The 20370-nt window shown below is 36.9% G+C and overlaps 2 protein-coding genes and 2 long non-coding RNA genes across 4 annotated transcripts; 1 reads left to right on the top strand and 3 right to left on the bottom strand.

Annotated features, from left to right (window-relative positions):
* Window positions 1-102: 102 nt before the first annotated feature.
* Window positions 103-19503, bottom strand: LOC143154829 (uncharacterized). Its single transcript, XM_076326820.1, has 51 exons — window positions 19381-19503; window positions 18890-18976; window positions 17626-18439; window positions 17201-17411; window positions 14498-14652; window positions 13049-13346; window positions 12578-12890; window positions 12327-12488; window positions 12101-12241; window positions 11861-12006; window positions 11585-11776; window positions 11025-11285; window positions 10841-10866; window positions 10634-10748; window positions 10443-10476; window positions 10201-10321; window positions 9591-9701; window positions 9420-9494; window positions 9250-9306; window positions 9156-9199; window positions 8801-8811; window positions 8637-8733; window positions 8492-8564; window positions 8382-8448; window positions 8071-8238; window positions 7961-7982; window positions 7613-7842; window positions 7312-7338; window positions 7152-7242; window positions 6558-6726; window positions 6416-6451; window positions 6236-6319; window positions 6153-6160; window positions 5813-6047; window positions 5672-5743; window positions 5343-5483; window positions 5224-5238; window positions 4712-4801; window positions 4563-4605; window positions 4354-4435; window positions 3622-3722; window positions 3422-3554; window positions 3308-3360; window positions 2683-2898; window positions 2378-2573; window positions 2070-2290; window positions 1426-1990; window positions 1119-1345; window positions 873-1046; window positions 641-803; window positions 103-573 (listed from the first exon to the last, which is right to left on the bottom strand). Exons 4-51 carry the CDS (start codon window positions 17333-17335, stop codon window positions 425-427), a joined length of 6345 nt encoding a protein of 2114 aa, XP_076182935.1. The 5' UTR covers window positions 17336-17411; window positions 17626-18439; window positions 18890-18976; window positions 19381-19503; the 3' UTR covers window positions 103-424.
* LOC143154940 (uncharacterized) lies at window positions 3350-4387 on the bottom strand. Its single transcript, XR_012994272.1, has 3 exons — window positions 4127-4387; window positions 3711-3958; window positions 3350-3453 (listed from the first exon to the last, which is right to left on the bottom strand). It is a non-coding gene; the product is annotated as an uncharacterized LOC143154940 (long non-coding RNA).
* LOC143154938 (uncharacterized) lies at window positions 4606-10467 on the top strand. Its single transcript, XM_076327054.1, has 5 exons — window positions 4606-4863; window positions 5354-5471; window positions 5776-6219; window positions 6297-6505; window positions 6589-10467. Exons 2-5 carry the CDS (start codon window positions 5359-5361, stop codon window positions 9489-9491), a joined length of 3669 nt encoding a protein of 1222 aa, XP_076183169.1. The 5' UTR covers window positions 4606-4863; window positions 5354-5358; the 3' UTR covers window positions 9492-10467.
* Window positions 14748-17191, bottom strand: LOC143154941 (uncharacterized). Its single transcript, XR_012994273.1, has 3 exons — window positions 16269-17191; window positions 15769-15943; window positions 14748-15674 (listed from the first exon to the last, which is right to left on the bottom strand). It is a non-coding gene; the product is annotated as an uncharacterized LOC143154941 (long non-coding RNA).
* Window positions 19504-20370: the final 867 nt, after the last annotated feature.

The following is a 20370-nucleotide window of genomic DNA, read 5'->3' as shown; positions in this document are numbered from 1 at the left end:
CACAATGATATATACGTATGTGTGTGTGTATATATATGTATATATCTATATGCATATAGATACATATATATATTTACATTTTCAATTGACATCAAATCTGTCATGTATTACATATTCTGAACTGTATTATATGGCTGGTGATTTTTCTAGCAACTCATGCTTAATAAATATTTGTCGTGTAAACGTTACGGACATTAAGTTATTTAATACTGAAAAATATTGAATGAAATTCCATTAAGATATGCTTATTTAAATTAAATGCACAAATAAAACTTTCAGTCAACTCGTTCGACGAACAACTTTGATAAAATAGAACAGATATTTGGAGGATTCCAGTTAGGAATCCAGAACTGAGGAAGAGTTTAAAATTTCAAAAACATCGAAATAAAACCTCCGAAACTCTATGTAATTACCTCTCATTTTCCTAACTAGCTGTAGCGTGCAACAATGTGGTTGTAACTTCGCTGAGTTCTTGACACGAACGTGCATTTCGATTTCCATTTCCATTTCCCATCATCAGAGGTTCGTGTGATTTGTCGCGTGTTATTTCTAAAAGTTGTTGCGACATTTTGTCTAAAAATTGAAAAGTAATTGGAAAATAAAAATAAGGCATTTAGTAATGTTCTATTTCAATTACAACCTTGGTGCGTAGACAACAAGTATGACAATTCCTCTTGGGTGGAAATGTATTGAAACTCCTCCCCGCATGCACCTTTCAGTACTGCTATAACATCCGATCGTGGATTATAAAAATACAAATCTTGTTTTCGATTATTAAATTCATCGATTAACGTTGCTATTCCCTACAATGCAAAGGGACAATGTAATTGTTACGAGTACTTGTCCATTCTCATCAAAGTATAAATATTTACTTTAGCAGCGGTAAAATCTGCTCCTAAAATATATCTACAATCGACTACAACCGGAACTTGACTGGAACCCTGTTTTATTCCAGCACTGCCGACAGATTTTTTAATAAAATCTACAGCAGGGAAATAAAGGCTGTTCCCTGGTGTTACTAAGAGGTAATCAGCTCCAGAGGGAGTCTAAAATATTAAAGAACACACATTGATTCCAAGATAAGAAATTTTGTGCAATTGATTTTAATTTGCACTTACTGTACACTTATCAACGTGTATTGTAGGACGTGCGGAAGGATATAATAGGAATATAAGATTTGTTCCTACGCCTAATATGATTCCATATTCCACCCCAATAGCAAGACAGAATAAAAATGTGACAAACATTGGAATCAAATCTTTTTTACTAGTCCTCCATATGAGCTTCACAACTTGATATTCGATCATATATATTACTGCGCAAATAATAACTGCTGATAGAGAAGCTACAAATATAATATAAAATTCTAAATATATACAATGTTAGTGCATTAAATATAAGTAAACAAAATAATAATTATATTACCTTTTGGTATAAAGTAGAAATATGGTGTAAGCAGGCTCAGAGCCAGTAGTATTAATATTCCTGTGTACAAACCACCCATTGGTGTTTTTACACCACTTGCATGATTCACAGCAGACCTGCTAAAAGAACCGGTAACTGGCATTGCACTTGCGCAAGACCCAAGAACATTACAAATTCCTAAAGTAATTAGTTCTTGGGTAGCATCTACTTTGCCGCCATTAGCAAAAGCCTTTGCAATTGCTACGTTTCCGAGAACTCCAACTATGGGTACTAATGCTATAGATGCACCCAATTCTGAACACATTTCAGTGAAACTTAGGGTTTTGTTCTTAACTTGCGTATAAAATGGAGGTAAACTGAAAGACGGAAGACCGGATTTGACTGGGCCGGTAAGAATGAACGGAGAGCCAGATTCAACAGAGTTGAATTTATAGGCAATAGCAGAGCAAACAATAACAATGATAGCATTCCGTGCTGTTGATATTAACCATATCATTTTCTTTAGTGTCCTGTGATATTTGTTTGGTTTTTCATTGTTGAAGGCAAACTTAATATCTTTCATTTTCTAAACAATAAATACAATACATTTTAATTCTATCACTAATTAAACTACAACCAAAAAACAATGTTGTATTACACATTACCCTAAAGATTAACAAAATAGCAATGCAAGAGAAACTCATCCCTGTATCCCATAGACTAGCCTTGTGAATGTTATTGAACACCTTTGTTAAAGTATCTAAGAATCCTTGAGAGGAGATCTTTAATCCTAAAAGTCCCTTGAGTTGAGAAACCACAATTATAACAGATGTTGCAGACGTAAAACCGACTGTGACTGGTATCGATATAAAGTCTATAAGTACTCCTGCAAAATAATTTTGTTGCTCAGACAAGTAGCTCTTTCTAAATAGGTCGGTTTGCTTAAAATTTTAACTGGTGCACAATATGTTACCCAAACGTAGGGAAGCCATTAACAGTTGCAAGCAACCACACAAAAATGCAAGCAATATCGCAAAATCTGCATTTCTACCCTGAACATATTCATGAGTCATAAGTGCCATAAGTGCAGTTGGTCCAATTGTAATATCTTTACATGACCCAAATATTATGTACACCATAGCTCCCATAAATGCAGAATAGAGACCATACTGCAAAATTCGATTTGTCATTTTAGGTATTTCATGTGATTTTGCACTTTTGAGAATTATACATAACAAAGTAAAATAACTAAAATCTAAAACAATTTTTTTATGGAACCTGCGGTTCTAATCCTGCCAATGTCGCGTAAGCAAGTCCTTGCGGCATAACGGTAAGTCCGACAGTAATACCAGCGATAGCATCGTTTAACAACTTTTCGGAATTATATTTTGGCAACCAGTCAACGATCGGTATTCGTTTCCTAAGAAATTTATTGAACTGGCTACCTTTCGATCGCCACTTCCGTCGATCTATCATTTCGCGGGCCATTATGAATCAAGTACCTTCAAAAAACATAGAATCTAATAACGTAATAATCTATGTTACAAATTTATTCTTTAACTCTTGAATGGTAAAAATACGTGTAGCTTTTAAAGCATTGACTTCATTAATTTATAACATTTTTATCGGTCAAAAGAGCGAAATTATTTTACCTGTGAAAATTGAAACTTTCACCGAAGCGTCGCAGCTGTCTACGCGCACGTCTCCGTAAATATTATTATATATTGTAATATCATGAATTGAAACAAAAAAAGAAACAGTAAATACACTTGTATAAATTTACGGTATTCACGATTCACGATACAGTAAGGAACTGAAAGAGGCCAAAGCCTTTCAACCGCTTATATACTCAGATAGAACGCGAAATTTATCTCATGTTAGTGGAGGAAAAGTCGCCGCTAACCTTCATACTTTTTGCACGAATCGCGAACAATACAAATTCTTCACAAATGTAAACTAGAACAAATTTTTACGAATAATCGTAATATTCTGTTAATTCGTGGAAATATAGTAATACAAGTTATCGACGGAAAGCCAGTATCAGTCTGTCTAGATAAAATAAAATAATTGTTGAATAAAACATAAATCGAATATGCCGGGCAATCTATTGAACGCAGAAATTGAAATTCATAAAAATAATTACTTTGCCACTGTCATCGCAAAATTCTAGTTTTTTTCTATTGTTCTTGACCCATTCGATGCAATAAAAATTGCAACCGAAACAAGTGAATTTGCAAAGTGTGCTAGCATTCGTGTTACTTTATAACTGCATAAACTAAACGCGTAAAATTCAATTTTAATCTCACCGGTGTTTAAGGCTGCAGCGAGCGAAGGCGCTTTTTTTGTTATTTTACGAATCATTGAACATTTCGTTTATTGGGACACAATATTTCTCAACATCCTTCGAACGCTTTTGATGCCGATTAGCTTTATTAAAGAACAATAGCCACTTGACCCATCTCATTGACAGCATTCTTGTACGCATTAAAAAAGCATTACGCGGTCAGACGGGCAAAGATTCTATACTTATTTATGTTGCAATTAATTTCTAATACTAACACAATCATTAAAAGAAAAATACATAATCATTTTCTGATATAAATGTGATAAAACATGTAATACTAACACAATCATTAAAAAGGAAATACGTAATCATTTTGTAGTACAAGTATGATAACACATGTCCGTTCTAGTATACAGAATTATAGATTACAGAACATACCATCAATTATTTTGAAGAATTTCATCCTACGTGTCAGTTTCTTTGTGGAAATATCGATCACATTCGTGAGCTGGCATAACCTGTTACAAGTGCTACACGGTATCGTACTCTTAATAACTCGTTTATGCAAAAATTGCGAACGAATGTCAATGACACGACGAACAACTTCGCCTTCGAGAAGGAAGAATGCAACTAATATACGCACCGTACACGATCTCACCATAAACTGAACTTAAGAACCGGCATTTCGTTTGAGATGGTTCGAGGGAAAGTGTAGTTCACACATTTGTCAATAGAGGGACTGCATTTCTGTAATGCAGTCGGTAATTTAAAATGAACAAACCTGGTTTGTTGCCTCATTGAGTAACAACCAATAAATTCACGGTGTTTCAAAATAACCATTAAAGGGTGCGTTGTTTGAACTTCAAGGACGTACCACAGCTTTAAAACGATAATTCCTCATGTAATCACTAATAAGACTATCGCGTTTAAAAATGGTTCAAATAGTGTACAGTAAATGAACGGTTATGTGAAAGTTAATTTTCTTTAGTTTAATTTGAAGATTTTTCTTCCGTTTGCATTTGCGCATTCTCCTGTACATCAGTATTATGACGACCTTTATGGTGGTCGGACATTCTTCTTAATTTTTGTGTATCGAACGAGAGAAAATTATTTCTGCAAAAGATTCTGATTTAACAATTTCATCACCATCAGAAAGTTAAATGTACGGTAACTGGGTAAATTATCGTTATTTTAAATATTCATGAAATTATTATCGAACTAAAAGTTACGTACGATTTTATGTCGTATTCATTCGATATTGCGTCGTAAACGTATTTTATTGTAATTGTCTTTCATCCTTGTGTTAATTAAGCATTCTACGTATTAAAGATTTATTAGTTGGACGAAGTGATTCTTATTTATATTGTATTTTTTCGTACTGTTTGTCAAGTAATCGAAATATTTTGACGTAGAAGTGATACGTTATTTTGTTCAATTAATAATAATTTTCTTTTCAATTTCTAATAATGTTTCGTTGTTTTATATTTGACAGTGTCATCGATTGTAATTAACTGTAATTACTTCTAAAATTTTACCTGACATCCTTGTACCTTTTGAATTTTCTTAAGTATACAGTACTCCAATTTGAATTTTATTTAGAATAATATTAAGTAGTTATGTTCTGTTAAAAAGTACACTTAGTTTTTGTAACAACATTTGTAATAGGTAAAATGGATTCCACTCATAAAGATTTAAAAAAAACATACGATATAGAGCAGAAGGCCGTAATTGGCAAGATGCATAATATGCAGTGGCTGAAAAGTAATTCTCAGTTATCAGGCCAGTACGTTTGAATCTGTTTTATACATTTTAGTTAATTTACTTATTTCTTTTTATCCCAGTATTATTCCATATTATTATTTTAATAACCGTTCCTTTTATTGTAACCATTTTAATAAAATTTAATATGCAGCTAAGTGAGAAATGTATTTCATTACTATTGAATATAGGTCAAAAGAGATTATAATCTTAGAAAAAAATTACATTAATTCGCTATAAAGTCTTGTATGTCCAAAGAAAAGATAAAATATTAAAAAGAGATTCCTATGTTTGTGTCTTAATATTTTGTATTTGTCTTTGTATTATAGCACAAAAACATTTCCTGTTGGAAAAGAATTAACAAACAATCCACTCAGAAGTAAATTAAATGAAGAAACAAAAGAAAGTATTAAAGTTGTTTCAACTAACGGTGTTTCAAACGGTCCAGAGTTAGAAAACAATGATCTTATTACAGACAAAAATATAGATGACAGTAGTACTATTATAAGTAAGACCACACTTGACTCAACTTTAACAGTTGTTGATTTCTCTGAAGAAAAAAGTATGGAAAGTGCTTGGAATAAAGATGTTAATGTAAATACTTCATTGTTTCCAAATTCGCAATCAATGGTTATGCAGAGAGTAGATGAACAAGAAAAAATAAACATGAATTTGGCAGAGAACATTATTACAGTTCAATTAGAACAATTTAGACTTAATGAGGAAAAAACAAGTAAATCTAACGAGTCGTGTAACGAACCTAATAACGAATGGTAGGTAATAGATTACTTTAAGCTGTAAGAAATATGTTGTGTTGTGTAGCTTGTACATAGATTATTTCTATAATTAGGAGCACTGTACATCATAATATTCCTGATTCACCAAAGTTGGATAGCGATATAGGTAGTCAAGTAAGCTTAAAACAAAATCATGACAACAATAATAATAATGCAAAATCTAAAACCCAACCTACAACAGATATAAAGAAAAATATGCAAAGGACAACTGCGGATATTATTATTAAAACATTGAACGGTCAGAAGATCAAGAAACACATAGGTGAGGAATAAATATTTTGAAGTTAATTCTAATACAGCCAAGCAAAAATTACATCAAAGTTATATTTGTCCTTTCACTTGCAGGAAATTCTTTGAACGAACCTTGCACCATATTAAAACAAAATAGCAACAATAAAGATAACACATTGAATTTGTGTAGTGGTAATAATAAAACTTCAACCTCTGCTATAGATTCGAGAAAGATATCTCTAGGAATCAGTCCTAAAATTATCGATAAATGTGGTAAAGTTAACGGATATAATAGACAATTAATTGTGGGAAAGGGGGCACAAATGAAGGAGCAACAATTTTATAAACAACATTTTTCTACGCTTAATGATAATGGTAGTAGAAACAAATTCTCCACAGAAGCATTAGATGATAAAAATAAATTTCTTACTACAAAGTTAAAAACATCTAGAAACGAATCAGATAAAAAAGGTAGTGAAATAAACGAGACAAAGAAATGTCACAAATTTCAAGTAATACCCACTCAATCGTATAATGTTCAACACAATAGGAATAAACCACTAATAAACTCGCAGCAACGTTATTTTAGAAATTCAACTAAACCGGAAGAAGAAATTTCCATTAAAAATACATCTGGTTTTAATAATAATATTAGTATGACTAATCCAAACGAAAACGTATCAAAGAAAAAATGTGAAAATCAACAGACTGCAATAAATAAGCAAGCGAGCAATATACAAACCAGTCAAGGTACTTCAGGAAGGAGTTCTGACAATTTTAATGTTCCAGAATCTAGTACAAACGAAAGAAATTTAACAAAATCATCAAATTCTATACCAAGCAAAAGAAATTATCAGAATTTGTCTAATACAAAGAGACATTTATCTTGTCAACATACTACCGATAGAAATATAAAAGATGACCAAGGATACGTGCAAAAATTCAAAAAAGATTCTAACGTTTATAGACGTTCTTCGAGCATTGTGCAGCCGTTTATCAAAGATTTAAATGGGAAAGAGAAAACGGACGACCACAAAAAGAGTGTCACAGATAATAATTCAACAAAAGATTATAAAATAAATCGTGTATGCTCGGTAGATGCAAAAGTGCAACCTCAACCTGAAGTCTCAAAACAAACTGTATATCCATATAAGACAGTTAATGGTGCTAATAATACAAACAAGACTGATACATCTGATTCAACTACTGTTAATAATGTACAGTCTATAAAGTCACTGAATTCTTGTTCAAATAGTACCAAAGATTCCACTACTATAAATTCATCTACTCTTATGTCACAAGAATCACAGATTTTGCAAACTTCTTGTAATGGAACTGAAGTACAATTTGTAAAGACTGAACAAGATGCTAGTAATAATAATAGCAATAATAAAACAAGTGCTAGTAACTCGGAAACAAAGTCCGTTAAATTTTCAGATAATGTTCAAGAAATTAATGTGGCAGTTCACACTACAACATCCTATACCGATAACGGTATTCAGCAGAATCTAACTTCGACAAATCCATTTTACTCTGACTTACAAAATTCATTTAACGTAAACAGTGCTCAAGAAATGGAAAATCATCAAAACGTACAAAATAAGAGTTATTTTCATAATAATAATGCTCAATATAGTAATACGTCTGCCAACATCCAGAACTCTGAAAGGAATTTATATCCGCTAGATATAGTTCAACAAAAATCAGATCAGATGTCGCATATTTCATCTCATAATGCATCACCACATAATAATTGTAATCCAGCTATTTCAATGGGAAATGGTTTATCCTATCAAAATGTGTCTCCTGTGTACTTAAATCAATACAGTAACACGCAAACAGTACCAAGGAAAACGACCGACAGCGCAATCGTCTCTCATAATGCATTAATTCCAAATACATTTTACACCATGGAAAGTCAAAACATTATGCAAAGTGAACCTTCCAACATTCTCATGCATAACACTCAAACTTCTGTTTTACCACCACCAAGCTTTCATAATCATCCTGTAACTACTCAACATAATCAATGGAATTTACCAGTTCCAGATATGTTACTCTACAGAAACGTGATGAATTCTGCGCATCCTCTGAACATGCAAATTCAAAATTCTAGACACGTATGCAACACGGATTTCAATAATATTGCACAAACAAGTTACTTGCAGCATCCATTGTTTTACGTACCGCCGGTATGCATGCAAAGCTGGAATCCGTTAATGCAGTATCCGACGCCTTTATTTCAAAATCCACCATATACTAACTGCAGTACATTTCCTAATCAAGTATTGCCATCGAACACATTGTCGGATTCTATTAACTGTACCGTACCAACTTCTGCGCAGAACAACCCGTATAAACAGTACCAACAAATGCAACAATTGGAGAGTAATCCGAATTTCTCCGTTCCTGTGAAACTTGACAATTATATGGGGAACGTGCAAGGTTGCAAGTCAAATAACACCAGGTTGAAGGACAACTCTATGGACGTTCACATGAGAACCAGTCGTTATCGTGGCCTCGTGCCGAACGAGTATCAGAATTGTTCCCAAGATGCCCAGCTAATGGTACCATTTTCGTACGGGGTCACAATGGATTCCGCCGCGAGGAATGGTCCCTCGAATGTGCACATGCAAGTGAATCAGAAGTATGCGCCGCGCGCTGTAACCGCTACCAATTACCAAAGAATGTCGGAGATCTGTTCAGGGTTCCAAAACAATCAAGACTTCAACAACAGAAAGGACGAAATATCGAAAAACGATTACGAATGTATACCACCGATAGTATCGCCGAGGGAATGCATGTACTACGGAGTGAATTACTTCCGGAAGACTGATAACGTTCAGAATTCATCAATGCGCACGGACATGAAGTCGATGGGTTACACGCAATCCGTTAATTCGCAACATTACGGCCCACAGTTTCATAAAAACGGGACTTATCACCATGCGTCACCGAAAGATTTTACATCCAGGGCAACCATAGGTCGCGGTATACGCAAGACCATGGAACAGTAAAGGCTACAGAAACAGTAACGAGCAACAATTATATACTTCTTGTTCCCGACGTAGATCATTGCAGTTACGCAGTACAAAATCGTTGCACGTTCACTTTACGATTCCTCATCTGTTTTTATCATCGTTACCTTTATATGTATATGTATATATATCCGTAAAAAGTCAAGTTTTTTAATCGATCTACTAGATATACATTCCACGTGCATCGCACTAGATGTTTCGCATCGTTAGAGATAGATTGTCAAAGTTGAGAAGCTTTAAAAAAAAAGTTTATCGTATAATAACTGCCATTTATCGGAAGTATTACGCGTCAACGCGTCTCGTTTTCCTATCGTAACAGTGTGAAAGTAGCAAGTCTATTTTCTAGATTCTCTTCAGATATTTATATATTCGCATTCGCTAAAGATCGGTGTTACTCGTTACTTGGATTCTATGCGTACTTTAAATAATAATAATGATAATAATAATAATAATAATAATAATAATAATAATAATAATAATCGTGCGATTGTTCGGAGACGCTTGGCGTCCTGTAGAAGTCACAAAATGGCAAACGCGCGATTTCTTGGGAGTACACTTTTTTAAGTTCCTACGATCGAAAGTATTACGACGATTTAGCGTTTAGTTCGTATTAACAGAAATTTTGTTTTTCTACGAAAAAAAAAAAGAAAAAAATGAAGTTTGCGCGATACCTCAGGTGTATCGCTACGATTGTGATTCGAACTCTTGATGAGTTGTAAAAATTCGAGAATTTAATTTCCCATGACGCGTTATCGCCACACAAGTTTCTTTACTTCGTTTTTTTTTCTGTTTCCTTTTTTGTTTCTCGACTGATTTGGAGGCCAAATGTTTTATATAACGGTCGTATAATCGAGCGTAACAATTAATTTTTGTTTAAATATTACTTATATTGTTAAGAAATACTATATAGTTTATTTTTCGAGGACTTACAAGTTTTTACAAAATAAAACGTAAACTTGCCGTACTTGGTAGACGTTATATACAATATATATGTATATTATATATATATATATGTATGTATATATATATATATATATATATGTATGTATATATATATATATGTGTGTATATATATATATATATATATTCCTCAACATATTCTGATACGCATTTATAAACACCAGTATTATTCCTTCATTCGTATTAAGAAATGCACGCGTCAATAGACTCTTTGAAATAGGAATAAAGCAAGTAATTTTCTTACGAACTATATCATTGCTGGTCGGTTCGGTATATCTTTATAAAAAGTTACAAAAAAAGAAAAAAAAAACGTACGAATTATCATACAATTCATACACACATCGTAAATAGGTGTTAATGTTCATTACGATTTTATACGATATCGTTGATAGTCCTATAACTCGATTTTCGATATGTATTAAAAAAAAAAAATGAAATAAGACAAAAAAAAAATGCAAAGAAACCCGTAGGAATTCTCCTTATTTCTCAATATTCTCCGTACGTTTAAAAACATTCAATTACCTAATTCCGCTAAATTTATCAATCGTTTCACAGCTTCGTGCTCGTAAGTTCATCCCTTGTGCCGCCAGTAGTTTTCCCATTCGACATGTCTATGACTTCGGTACTAATGGCCTGACTTCGTTCACTCGTACTTATTTCCTTCAATGCGACCACCAACTCGGCGTCGGTATTGGCCACCCTAATCGTTTCCTCGGAAAGGGACTGCACGCTTCGCAAGATTTCGTTCGACGGCCGTAGCATGATCAAACGATGATTCTTTTCCTTGAAATCTCTTATCACCGTGTTCAAACCCTGTAAACATCACAAGTGAAAGAACTGGGAACGAAATGACGAAACGTTTTCGAATCCTGGATCTTACGTCTTTCAGCGATTCAATAGGATCTTTTATACTTTTCTCGCGACTCGCGAACATTTACATTGTACAATGTTCGTGGCGTGAATTGGTTGTAAAATTGTCTTCTTTTTTCTTTTTTGCTTTCTATAAAAAATGTCATCGATTTTTTTTGGTACGTAGAGGGAGGAAAATGGAACGAGGAGACGTAGAATCCAGGCCATATTCGAAGTTTGGTATTTTTAGGTGTTACACGTACTTGCGCCGCAGTGAAATCAATTTTATCGATGTGCTTGCAATCTAAGACGACGACCTTCGAGTTCTTAAAGGTTTTCAACAACTTGCGATTATCGTTGGCCAAGTGCTCTATCAAGTATATCCTCAAGTAGTCCACCGCTGGGAACAACAACCCGGCGCTGGGACGCACGAGGGTGTAACTTAACGCAGGAGTCTGCAGTAACAGAAAACAAAAGAAGAACAAGATATTTTTAACGATTGCAATCTCTGTCTTCGTCGATCATTGTTATGTATTTACATTTCTGTATTCAATATATATTGTCGGCCTGGCGTTGAAATAAATTAATATAGCCAGATCGATCGTCACCCCTATTACGATCCCCAATTCGACTCCGGCGAACAAGCATGCGAAGAACGTCACCAAAGTTGGTATCAAGTCCCGTTCTGGAACGATATTTCGTGATTTTAAGTAACAATCGGGGAACCGGTCGCCGTTTCGTAAAATTTTCCATATATCTTTCGTGTCGTTGTTACTCACTGCTGCATCTCCAGATCGGTCGTATTATCTTGACCTCGACCATGAATATCACCGCGCTAATTATCACGGAGCTAAGCGTCGCTCTCGGAATGTAGTAAAAATATGGCGTGAGTAAACTTAGAGCGAGAATGACTAGAATACCTGCGACCGAGATTAACTTTGTGTGTAATTTCCATTTGACTTGGGACTCTTCCTGTTTCCACGGAATCGCGAAAGCTTCGTTTACCTGTGTAGATACCGCCGAGCGGTGTTCTCACGCCGGACGCGTTGTTCACGGCGCTTCTCGAAAAGGAGCCAGTGACCGGCATCGAATGGCAGAAGGAACCGACCACGTTGCACAAACCCAGTGTTAACATTTCTTGGGTGGCGTCGAGACAGTCGCCTCGCGCTTAACAAAATGGCCGACGATTATTTTCCAACGAGGGAAACCCACCCTCTCTCTCTCTCTCTATCTCTCTCAAGAATCACGGAACTTACAGAACGCCTTGGCGATGGCGATGTTCCCGATCAACGATATCAACGGAACGATCACGATCCCGGTACCCAAGTTCCTGCACATGTCCATGAACGTTTCCGTTTTATTTTCAACGGTTCGGAAAAAGTGTGGCGGCTCAAGCGACGGTAACCCAGAATCGATGTGCCCGGTGAGAATGAACGGTGCTCCACCATGGTTCTCGTAGACGTAAGAAACCACCGCGCAGAGGATCACGACGAGCGCGTTTCTACCGGTACCCAGGAACCAGATGGACCGTTTCAAAATTTCGTTCGAGACCTTGACATCCTTCAGTTTCTGAAACGTAAAGGGAAACAGATAAAAAAAAATCTTCACGGTGAACCGCTCCGTTTACGATTTCTCCTTACAACCTAGCTTTTCTTATGTATTCACGGCGTGCAAGTTCTTTGCCGGGAAACTAGTTTTATCCGCGTTGAACGTCCACGGTGAATTACCTTCAGGGTCAGGAGAATTAGAATGCAACAGCACGACAAGATCAGGTCAGGGATTCTGGTCCGAGCGCTGTTGTTGGCCAACTCCCTCCAAATCTCGATGAAACTTTCCCCGTGGATCCTCAGGCCTAACAGATTTTTAATTTGACTACAGGCGATGATCACACTGGCTGCAGACGTGAACCCGGACACCACCGGTATGGATACAAACTCGACTAGAAATCCTAGCCGGAGTATGCCGAGGATGATCGTCACGCAGCCCGACAGGAAACACAGCAGCACCGCGTATTCTGGAATGCCTCTGGAGAATAATAGCCAAACGATGAAAATCGGTAAGAGCACCTTCATTGTGTTCAACGCATTGACTGTCACGAACATACGTTGTAACAATAATGTTTTCAAGCTACGATAGCCAGGAATAACGCTACATTAGAAATTTTACGAATGTTCTCTGCAGAAACTTTTGGTCAAGTTGATTGATTCAGTATCTGTCTCTTTGATGATTAGATTTTAAAAATTTTATCAAGAATTTTTTTACATACGTTGTACACGTGCTTGCATCCTATGTAAACACTTTGCATTACATTTATGTACATCGATGAAGAGTGTTAATAAAAATGAATATATATTAAAAAAGAAAAAAAAGGAAAGATACTGAATCAGAAATGTAAAATACGAACGAAACCAGAACGGTTCGTTGGACAAATTTTACGAGATCGGTTTGACAGTCAACGTGTTGAAACATTGTAACTAGAGAATTAATGAACATTTACAACAATACGTATCTAAAAACAAAGTTTGAAACACGAAAAAGAAATCTTTTTAACGTATATTTACAATTCGTGATTAATACGCGACTATTTCGTGCAACGTACGCGTTACTATTGGGTTCTTACTATTTGGGTTGGAAAGTCATTTCGTTTCCCAAAACGGAGAATATATAATTTAATAAAATATTTGTACACTCTAAAAAAAAATCGTGTTTCATTTTCACCAAGAAAAAAAAAACGAAATGACTTTCCGAACAACCTGATAGATCTAACACATGATTATTTTTTTTTCGCTCGTATTTCGATCGTTGCTCGTTCGGTCAACGACGTGCCGCGCGAATAGTTAAACAGAGAGGAGACTCTCCGAGTTACCGAACTTTGAACTTTGCCGAGAGAGAATAATGAAAGGTTTCGGTGCAAGCTGACAATCGCGCGGATTGACGTAGCGCGGGTCTCGCGATAATCGCATCCAAGGGATAACAGCATCCTTTCAGCCTCAATTAAATTACATTGGTCGTCGTCCCAATTGCTCGCAATCATGGATACGACCGAATTTAGCTGTCGCATTAAGTGATTAAGATCGCTCGTACGCGACCGTGACTCGTAGAAACGCCGTGGGCTATATACAGGCGGTTTCCAAATATTTGCTTCACCGCTCGCGGTTAGCGACGTGTCCTCTTACCTCGCGTACGTGTACGTTAGCAGCGAGATCAACGCGGTTGGTCCAATATTGACTTCACGGCATGTACCAAAAACAATGTAAACGAAGCTGCCCGCGAATGCGCTGTAAAGTCCATACTGCGGCGTCAATCCGGCCAGTCCAGCATAAGCGATCGCCTGCAATTAAAATCGTTATAAGTAGAAACGGTTTCTCGCGATCGGACCACACTTCATCGAATCAATCATTTCAATTGTAACGTACGAAATGTCCGTTCGAATGTTCCGCGTTCTTTAACACGTTTGCTAACACCGGGTCACAGTGTATTCGTAGTAACTCGATTGTTTGTACTGTACCGCGGGTATAAATATTCGGATCAGAACGATCGCTCTTTTGATATTAATTTCATTCGTTCCAATGGAAATACAGACAAGCGACAGGTACGTTGAAAGTGATCGTACATCGGAGTATTCGGATAGAGAAAACTTTGCTGCATAAATAAACCAATCGAATGTTTCGAATAACCCGTCATGTATACTTGACACTAGTTTATAGGTCAGACTTTATTCGTTTATGGGGACACGGGATCGTTGCTGTGGTGCATACGTTCTGAATCATAGTATCACAAAAATTTGACACCAGTTTATAGTTCAGGCTACGGGTTGTCTATACGGACACGGAATGAAAAATCATTGTCGTTGCGCATGTACTGTACAACCTCTCGTACAAAAGTGGTCGCACATACGGGACGCGTGATAGCGAACGTGTTAAACATATCGCATTAACCCTTTCGGACCCAAAGCCGATGTATGCGTGCGCGGTGTTTAAAGATCAATAATTTTGCGATTTGCGATACGGATTCGCACGCGTGTGTTATATACACGTGTACAGTTACGAAAATGTGCGATTTCGTTAAGGAATTGTACGTAGCTGCTTAAAAAATGATTATCACTTGGTGAAACTTGAGCGAAAATCACGACCGAGATACCGGTCCGAAAGGATCAAGGAATAACATCGTTTGCCCGCGACACGGGTTACGTAAAATTGAAAATCGTGTCACGGCTTTTTTGTTCAGCGAGATTTCATTCGTTATTTCCTTTGCGAGAGTGCAACGAATGCACGTGATATTCGAGTCGTTTTCCTTTCAGAATTTAGCCTCTTCGCGTACGAAATATTTCGTTCGAGTCGAGCCAATATTTACCTACGATAATGGGAAATTTCGTTAAAAATATTTAACCACAATTTTAGGAGTTTCTTCCGTATTACGGTATTTGAAATAAATAAAAAAAACGTACAATTGTATGCCAGTGTCCTTGAAGAGATTAAACTCGCTCGTCCTACGGTCGAATCTGCGAGTAATATTAACACAGCTTTTGGCGAGGGAAGTGCCAATGAACGAACCATTTGCCCGTTGGTTTCCTAAATTATCTTCCGCTGACACCAGCCACGAAAACGAAGAGTAGCGTAGACCTGCGAAGAGGACGAAGACGAAAGATTCGAGGACCTGAATTGACACGGATCCGCGCCAATCTTCCGTACAACTTTCAGGACATTTTGACCTAAATGGTAATTTCTAGATAATTCGAAGAAATTGATCAAGTTGAGAAGCTGGCGGATCCTTAACGAATTGAACGAGAATTAGAGAAATCAGAAGTAGAAAGCGTGCTGTTCGCTGTTCCAGCGTCGTTCTAACGAATCATTTCTGCATCGATTAATAACGCGTTAAGGAAAATGAATCCTTTTGGATAATCGAAGATCAATAATTAATCCGTTGAAAGACCGAATGCTAACGAACCACCCAAATGTTTCCCACGACCAAATTTGCATCTTGAAAAGGTGGTGGTGAAAGTTCGTTGGTTCATGGCTGATATTGTTCACTATAATTTTTATCACTACCGATTATGGTTCTTTCTTATCGTTTGGACAGTTTTCTAAAATATAAAACATTTCCAAATCAAAAGGTAACGGATCGCGCGATTTGTAAATTGATCAATTCTAGAAACACATTTTACGTAAAGGACATTGCAAATATCGTAAATCGGTAGCCAAAATGCACAGATTCGATCGGTGCACTTGGTATCGATACATTCTTGTTTATCAAAACTAGAAACGTATTTACTTTTAACGAAAGAAATGGTCGTTTCCATTTTTTTTTGTTTTAAAGTTCAAATAAAGATTCGTGCCTTGTATTTTCGTTTGCATTTCAATATTTACAAACGTTGGCTAGAGACTCAAATGCACAATCCACCACAGTCTGTGACAATATTATTATCTTCGATCGGTGTTAGATCCAATCGTGTACATTATGTCTCGATATTAAGTATTCCTGACTAGGATACGTTTTATCTCACGTCTATCATACGTTTTATTTTTTCATCGTGATCAACGAGTCGTTTTATCATCAATATCGACGCACGAAGAGCAAAAACGAAAAAATCGTATGCTGAAGAGGTACGATTAAGTAGAATACGAATACGTCGTAGGCTAGAGAGACACTGGAAAATTCCAACATCCGATCAATTTTCATCGAAAGTTTTCCGTTTCCGCTCCGACGGTAGAATTCTCTAATGAACGACTTCGCTCGTTACAAGTCCTGTTTCCCAATTAATTCGAACGCTCTACCGCGTTACTCCAAGTATTCGAGTTAGATCCTTTGGACAACTCTATCGAATTGATACCACAGCAGCCCGTGACGAGGCACATAAAGTTGTGTGCCTTGGAAAGTACCTGCGGTATCAAGGTCAAGCCCACCGTCAGCCCCGCAACTAGGTCACCCAGTGCGTCGTTTGTTTTATACAGGGGTAGCCATTTCAGAATAGGAACTCTGTTCTTGAGTAGCCTCTTGAAGTTGAACCCGGTCATTATCTCTCCGTCCGAACCAGGTGTCCTCTGAATAACGAAATCTCTTCTCTAGCACATCGTGGTAAAATTTTGAGTCCTGAAACGACAACGTGAACGATGACGGATCGACGTTAACACAGGAAGAAGTTGGTCCCGAATTCGATCATCGGGTTTAATTTTATTACGCAATCGACGTCCCATTAACCGAATCGTCGTTTCGATTCATTGTCGGTCGAACAAACCGGCAATTAGCGGATGCGCTGTAAGGCGGTTAGCGAATGTTGCGAACGATTTCTTTTTTTTTTACGAACCGTTAACGTCACCTGGTAGCTGACCACGTGAAGGTAATTAGAACACGTGATGATTATCTCGTTCGCTGACTCGTACGTGCGGTTGATTCGAAGCCACGTTTCGCGTCTACCTTGGTCACGGGCGCATCTTCCCGGAAGTGCATTCGTTCGAGGAATTGCACGGTTCTTCTCGTAAGATGATAAAAAGAGAAGAAGAAAAAAAAAGAGAAACGATTGAACGATCGACTATCGTGCCAAGTTATTCACATCCGAGCAGAGAAGTAACATCGATGCTCCACTGGTCACTCGTACGGTACCGTCGACTTGCCGTCTCCTTTAATTCGAGTATCACTTTTCATCGGCGCGATAGGTGGACCGCGTCTCGGTGTTTCGCTCGCGATCTTCCTCGTTAAGTGCGACAAAAACTACGCGTTGAATCGGCGAGAAGTTCCTCGACAAGGAGAGACTTACCGATTGATGCGACCACTCGTTCCTGCTCTATACACGGATTAAATCTACAGCTGTTTCACACGTGCCCGACTCTCCCACCACTTGACGAACCTGCTGATACGTCGTCCAGGATGCGAACGCATGCGTCGGTCCTCTTCTAAATGGTCACTGGGTTCGGCAGACGCAGATTATCGCCAATTCAACCAGCAAATTGTTCAGCCTTTTTTCATCGGCCCGTGTTCGGGTTTCGAACATTCTCGAGTTTCCTGCCAGCCTGTTTTCAATTCTGGAGGTACCGTCGTTCCGTTGGTTTCTTTTTATTCGCACCGGTTATCACCTCGTTCTGATCCTTTATTCTAATATTCGCATCCGTTACGCACGAGACCTGAAACGTGTAATTTTCGTTATCCTCCGCCGGGTTTAAATAATTCAATGCAACACGAATTGTTCAATTAAGTTCCGATGTCTTGTCAGATACCCCGAATTGTTTCACTAGTCGGATAATCCGAATATTCGAAAGAGTAACGGAATTGTCCGGATAATTCGAATAATAAACAGAGCAAAGGAATAAAATTACCGAGAATAGAAATGATTGTAAACCGAAGTGTATGTTTTCAATTATTTTTTATAAATTTTCCCTTTCCTGTATTCCAAATAATTTTTGTAAAATTAAGAATTGGGGCACGATCGTGCATTTACGCATGGAACTACGAAGATGACCTTGTTGGACTGGATTCACGCAGTTATATCTTTCTTTAAAGGTGTAATTGCGTAAATCGAACCGATATTTGAATATTCGGATTATTTAGAGAAAAAAGTGGTGTAACTATTTTACCGATTTATCTGGATTCTTTGATGTTTTTATTCGTGTTTGTTCGATTCGTTTTGATTAGAGGCAGCGGAGAAGCTTCGTCAAGAATTGCTGAAAAAGAATTTAGTGTCGGGTTTCAATAATTTCCGTTAAACGTGCTCAAGTGCGCTTCAGTGACTAAAATGTAATGAATATCGATCACTTAGACGTAACTCAGATTTTTAACCATTGAGCATTTATTATTCATCGTTATAACGTTTACGACTTCGTTGTAGGTCCTATTCGGTAATAATTTTTTTCTATAATTTGATAAACATAAATTTAACTGTAACAAGTAGAACCAATACTACACCGTTAACAAAAAATATTTCTTTTCGTATAAAACCTCGATGAACGTTCAAACAAGTAACGCGTACAAAAATTTCAAAATATTTTTTCATTTAAAATACAAATTTATATTACAAATGAGAACATGAGGTATGTTTTTCTTTTTGATAAAAAAGAATTTTTATTACCTGCGCAGTATTTCGCCTATTCACCGTCGTCGTCATATTTACAAATAAAACATGCTCAATGGCTGAAAACGCGAGCAGTATTCATTTCTGCACGAGCATTCGACGACTCAATACGTTTATCAATCGTTTGAAGTAAACATTCAAGTTGTTGACACATACCACTTTTGCACGATTCGGTGAATGTTTACGAAATAATCGAGGCTTCGGTTGATTTTAATTGAGCAATATGCTAATAAGTTAACGATAAAGGAATATATGACGCGGAAGTGTTAAATAAGAACTTTCGAAATAAATAATTCTGACGAGGAGACGAAGTTTTAGTAGATATTATTCTGCCGCAAGTATATTCATAATTTCGTTTACGCAACTTCATGTAAATTCAATCAGAATTTGTGACTCAGACTTAACCCGAACCGCTAATTCCTTCCTGATTAAAATTCCAATTGATTGGAAAGCGCAAATTACAAGCGCGTTCGTGCGTTAAAATTACGCAACAAGGAAGCGTGCAAAGTGATTTTACATAAACGTTAAAAATAGTAAAAAAACGTGATCAAGGACCTATACATTCGGTCTGGTGCTCGCGACGATTATGTATGCCTTTCGTGAAAAGCGTTGGTACCGTTAACTGGAAACAAGCGACGCTAACGGACAAACAAGCTCGCGTAAACTTCTGATTGTCTCGCTAGCGAGATTCCATCGTCGATTACGAAGGAATGCATCCAATTGCGCGTACACGCATTTCTCTTCTGGTTCGCTTCGTCTTGATTCTTTTTTTCGCTTGAATCCATCCTGCCAGCTTTTTCTCTTTGGATCGAACGGTTGAAATTCTTAGAGTGTATCGAACGTTGAATGCGTGCCTGTAAATTACAAGGACATTTTACGTTCTCGAATAACGACGTATCGTGCATGTTAATGTCGCGCATATACGATAACACGTTCGCTTGAAAAACAGTGCGAAAGCTTTCTATTCTTCTTACTCAAACGCGTCTC

Source organism: Ptiloglossa arizonensis, chromosome 2 (genome assembly GCF_051014685.1).
Source record: "Ptiloglossa arizonensis isolate GNS036 chromosome 2, iyPtiAriz1_principal, whole genome shotgun sequence".
Lineage (NCBI taxonomy): Eukaryota > Metazoa > Arthropoda > Insecta > Hymenoptera > Colletidae > Ptiloglossa > Ptiloglossa arizonensis.
Note: the sequence above shows the minus strand (reverse complement) of the source record. Positions and strands in the feature narration are given on the sequence as shown.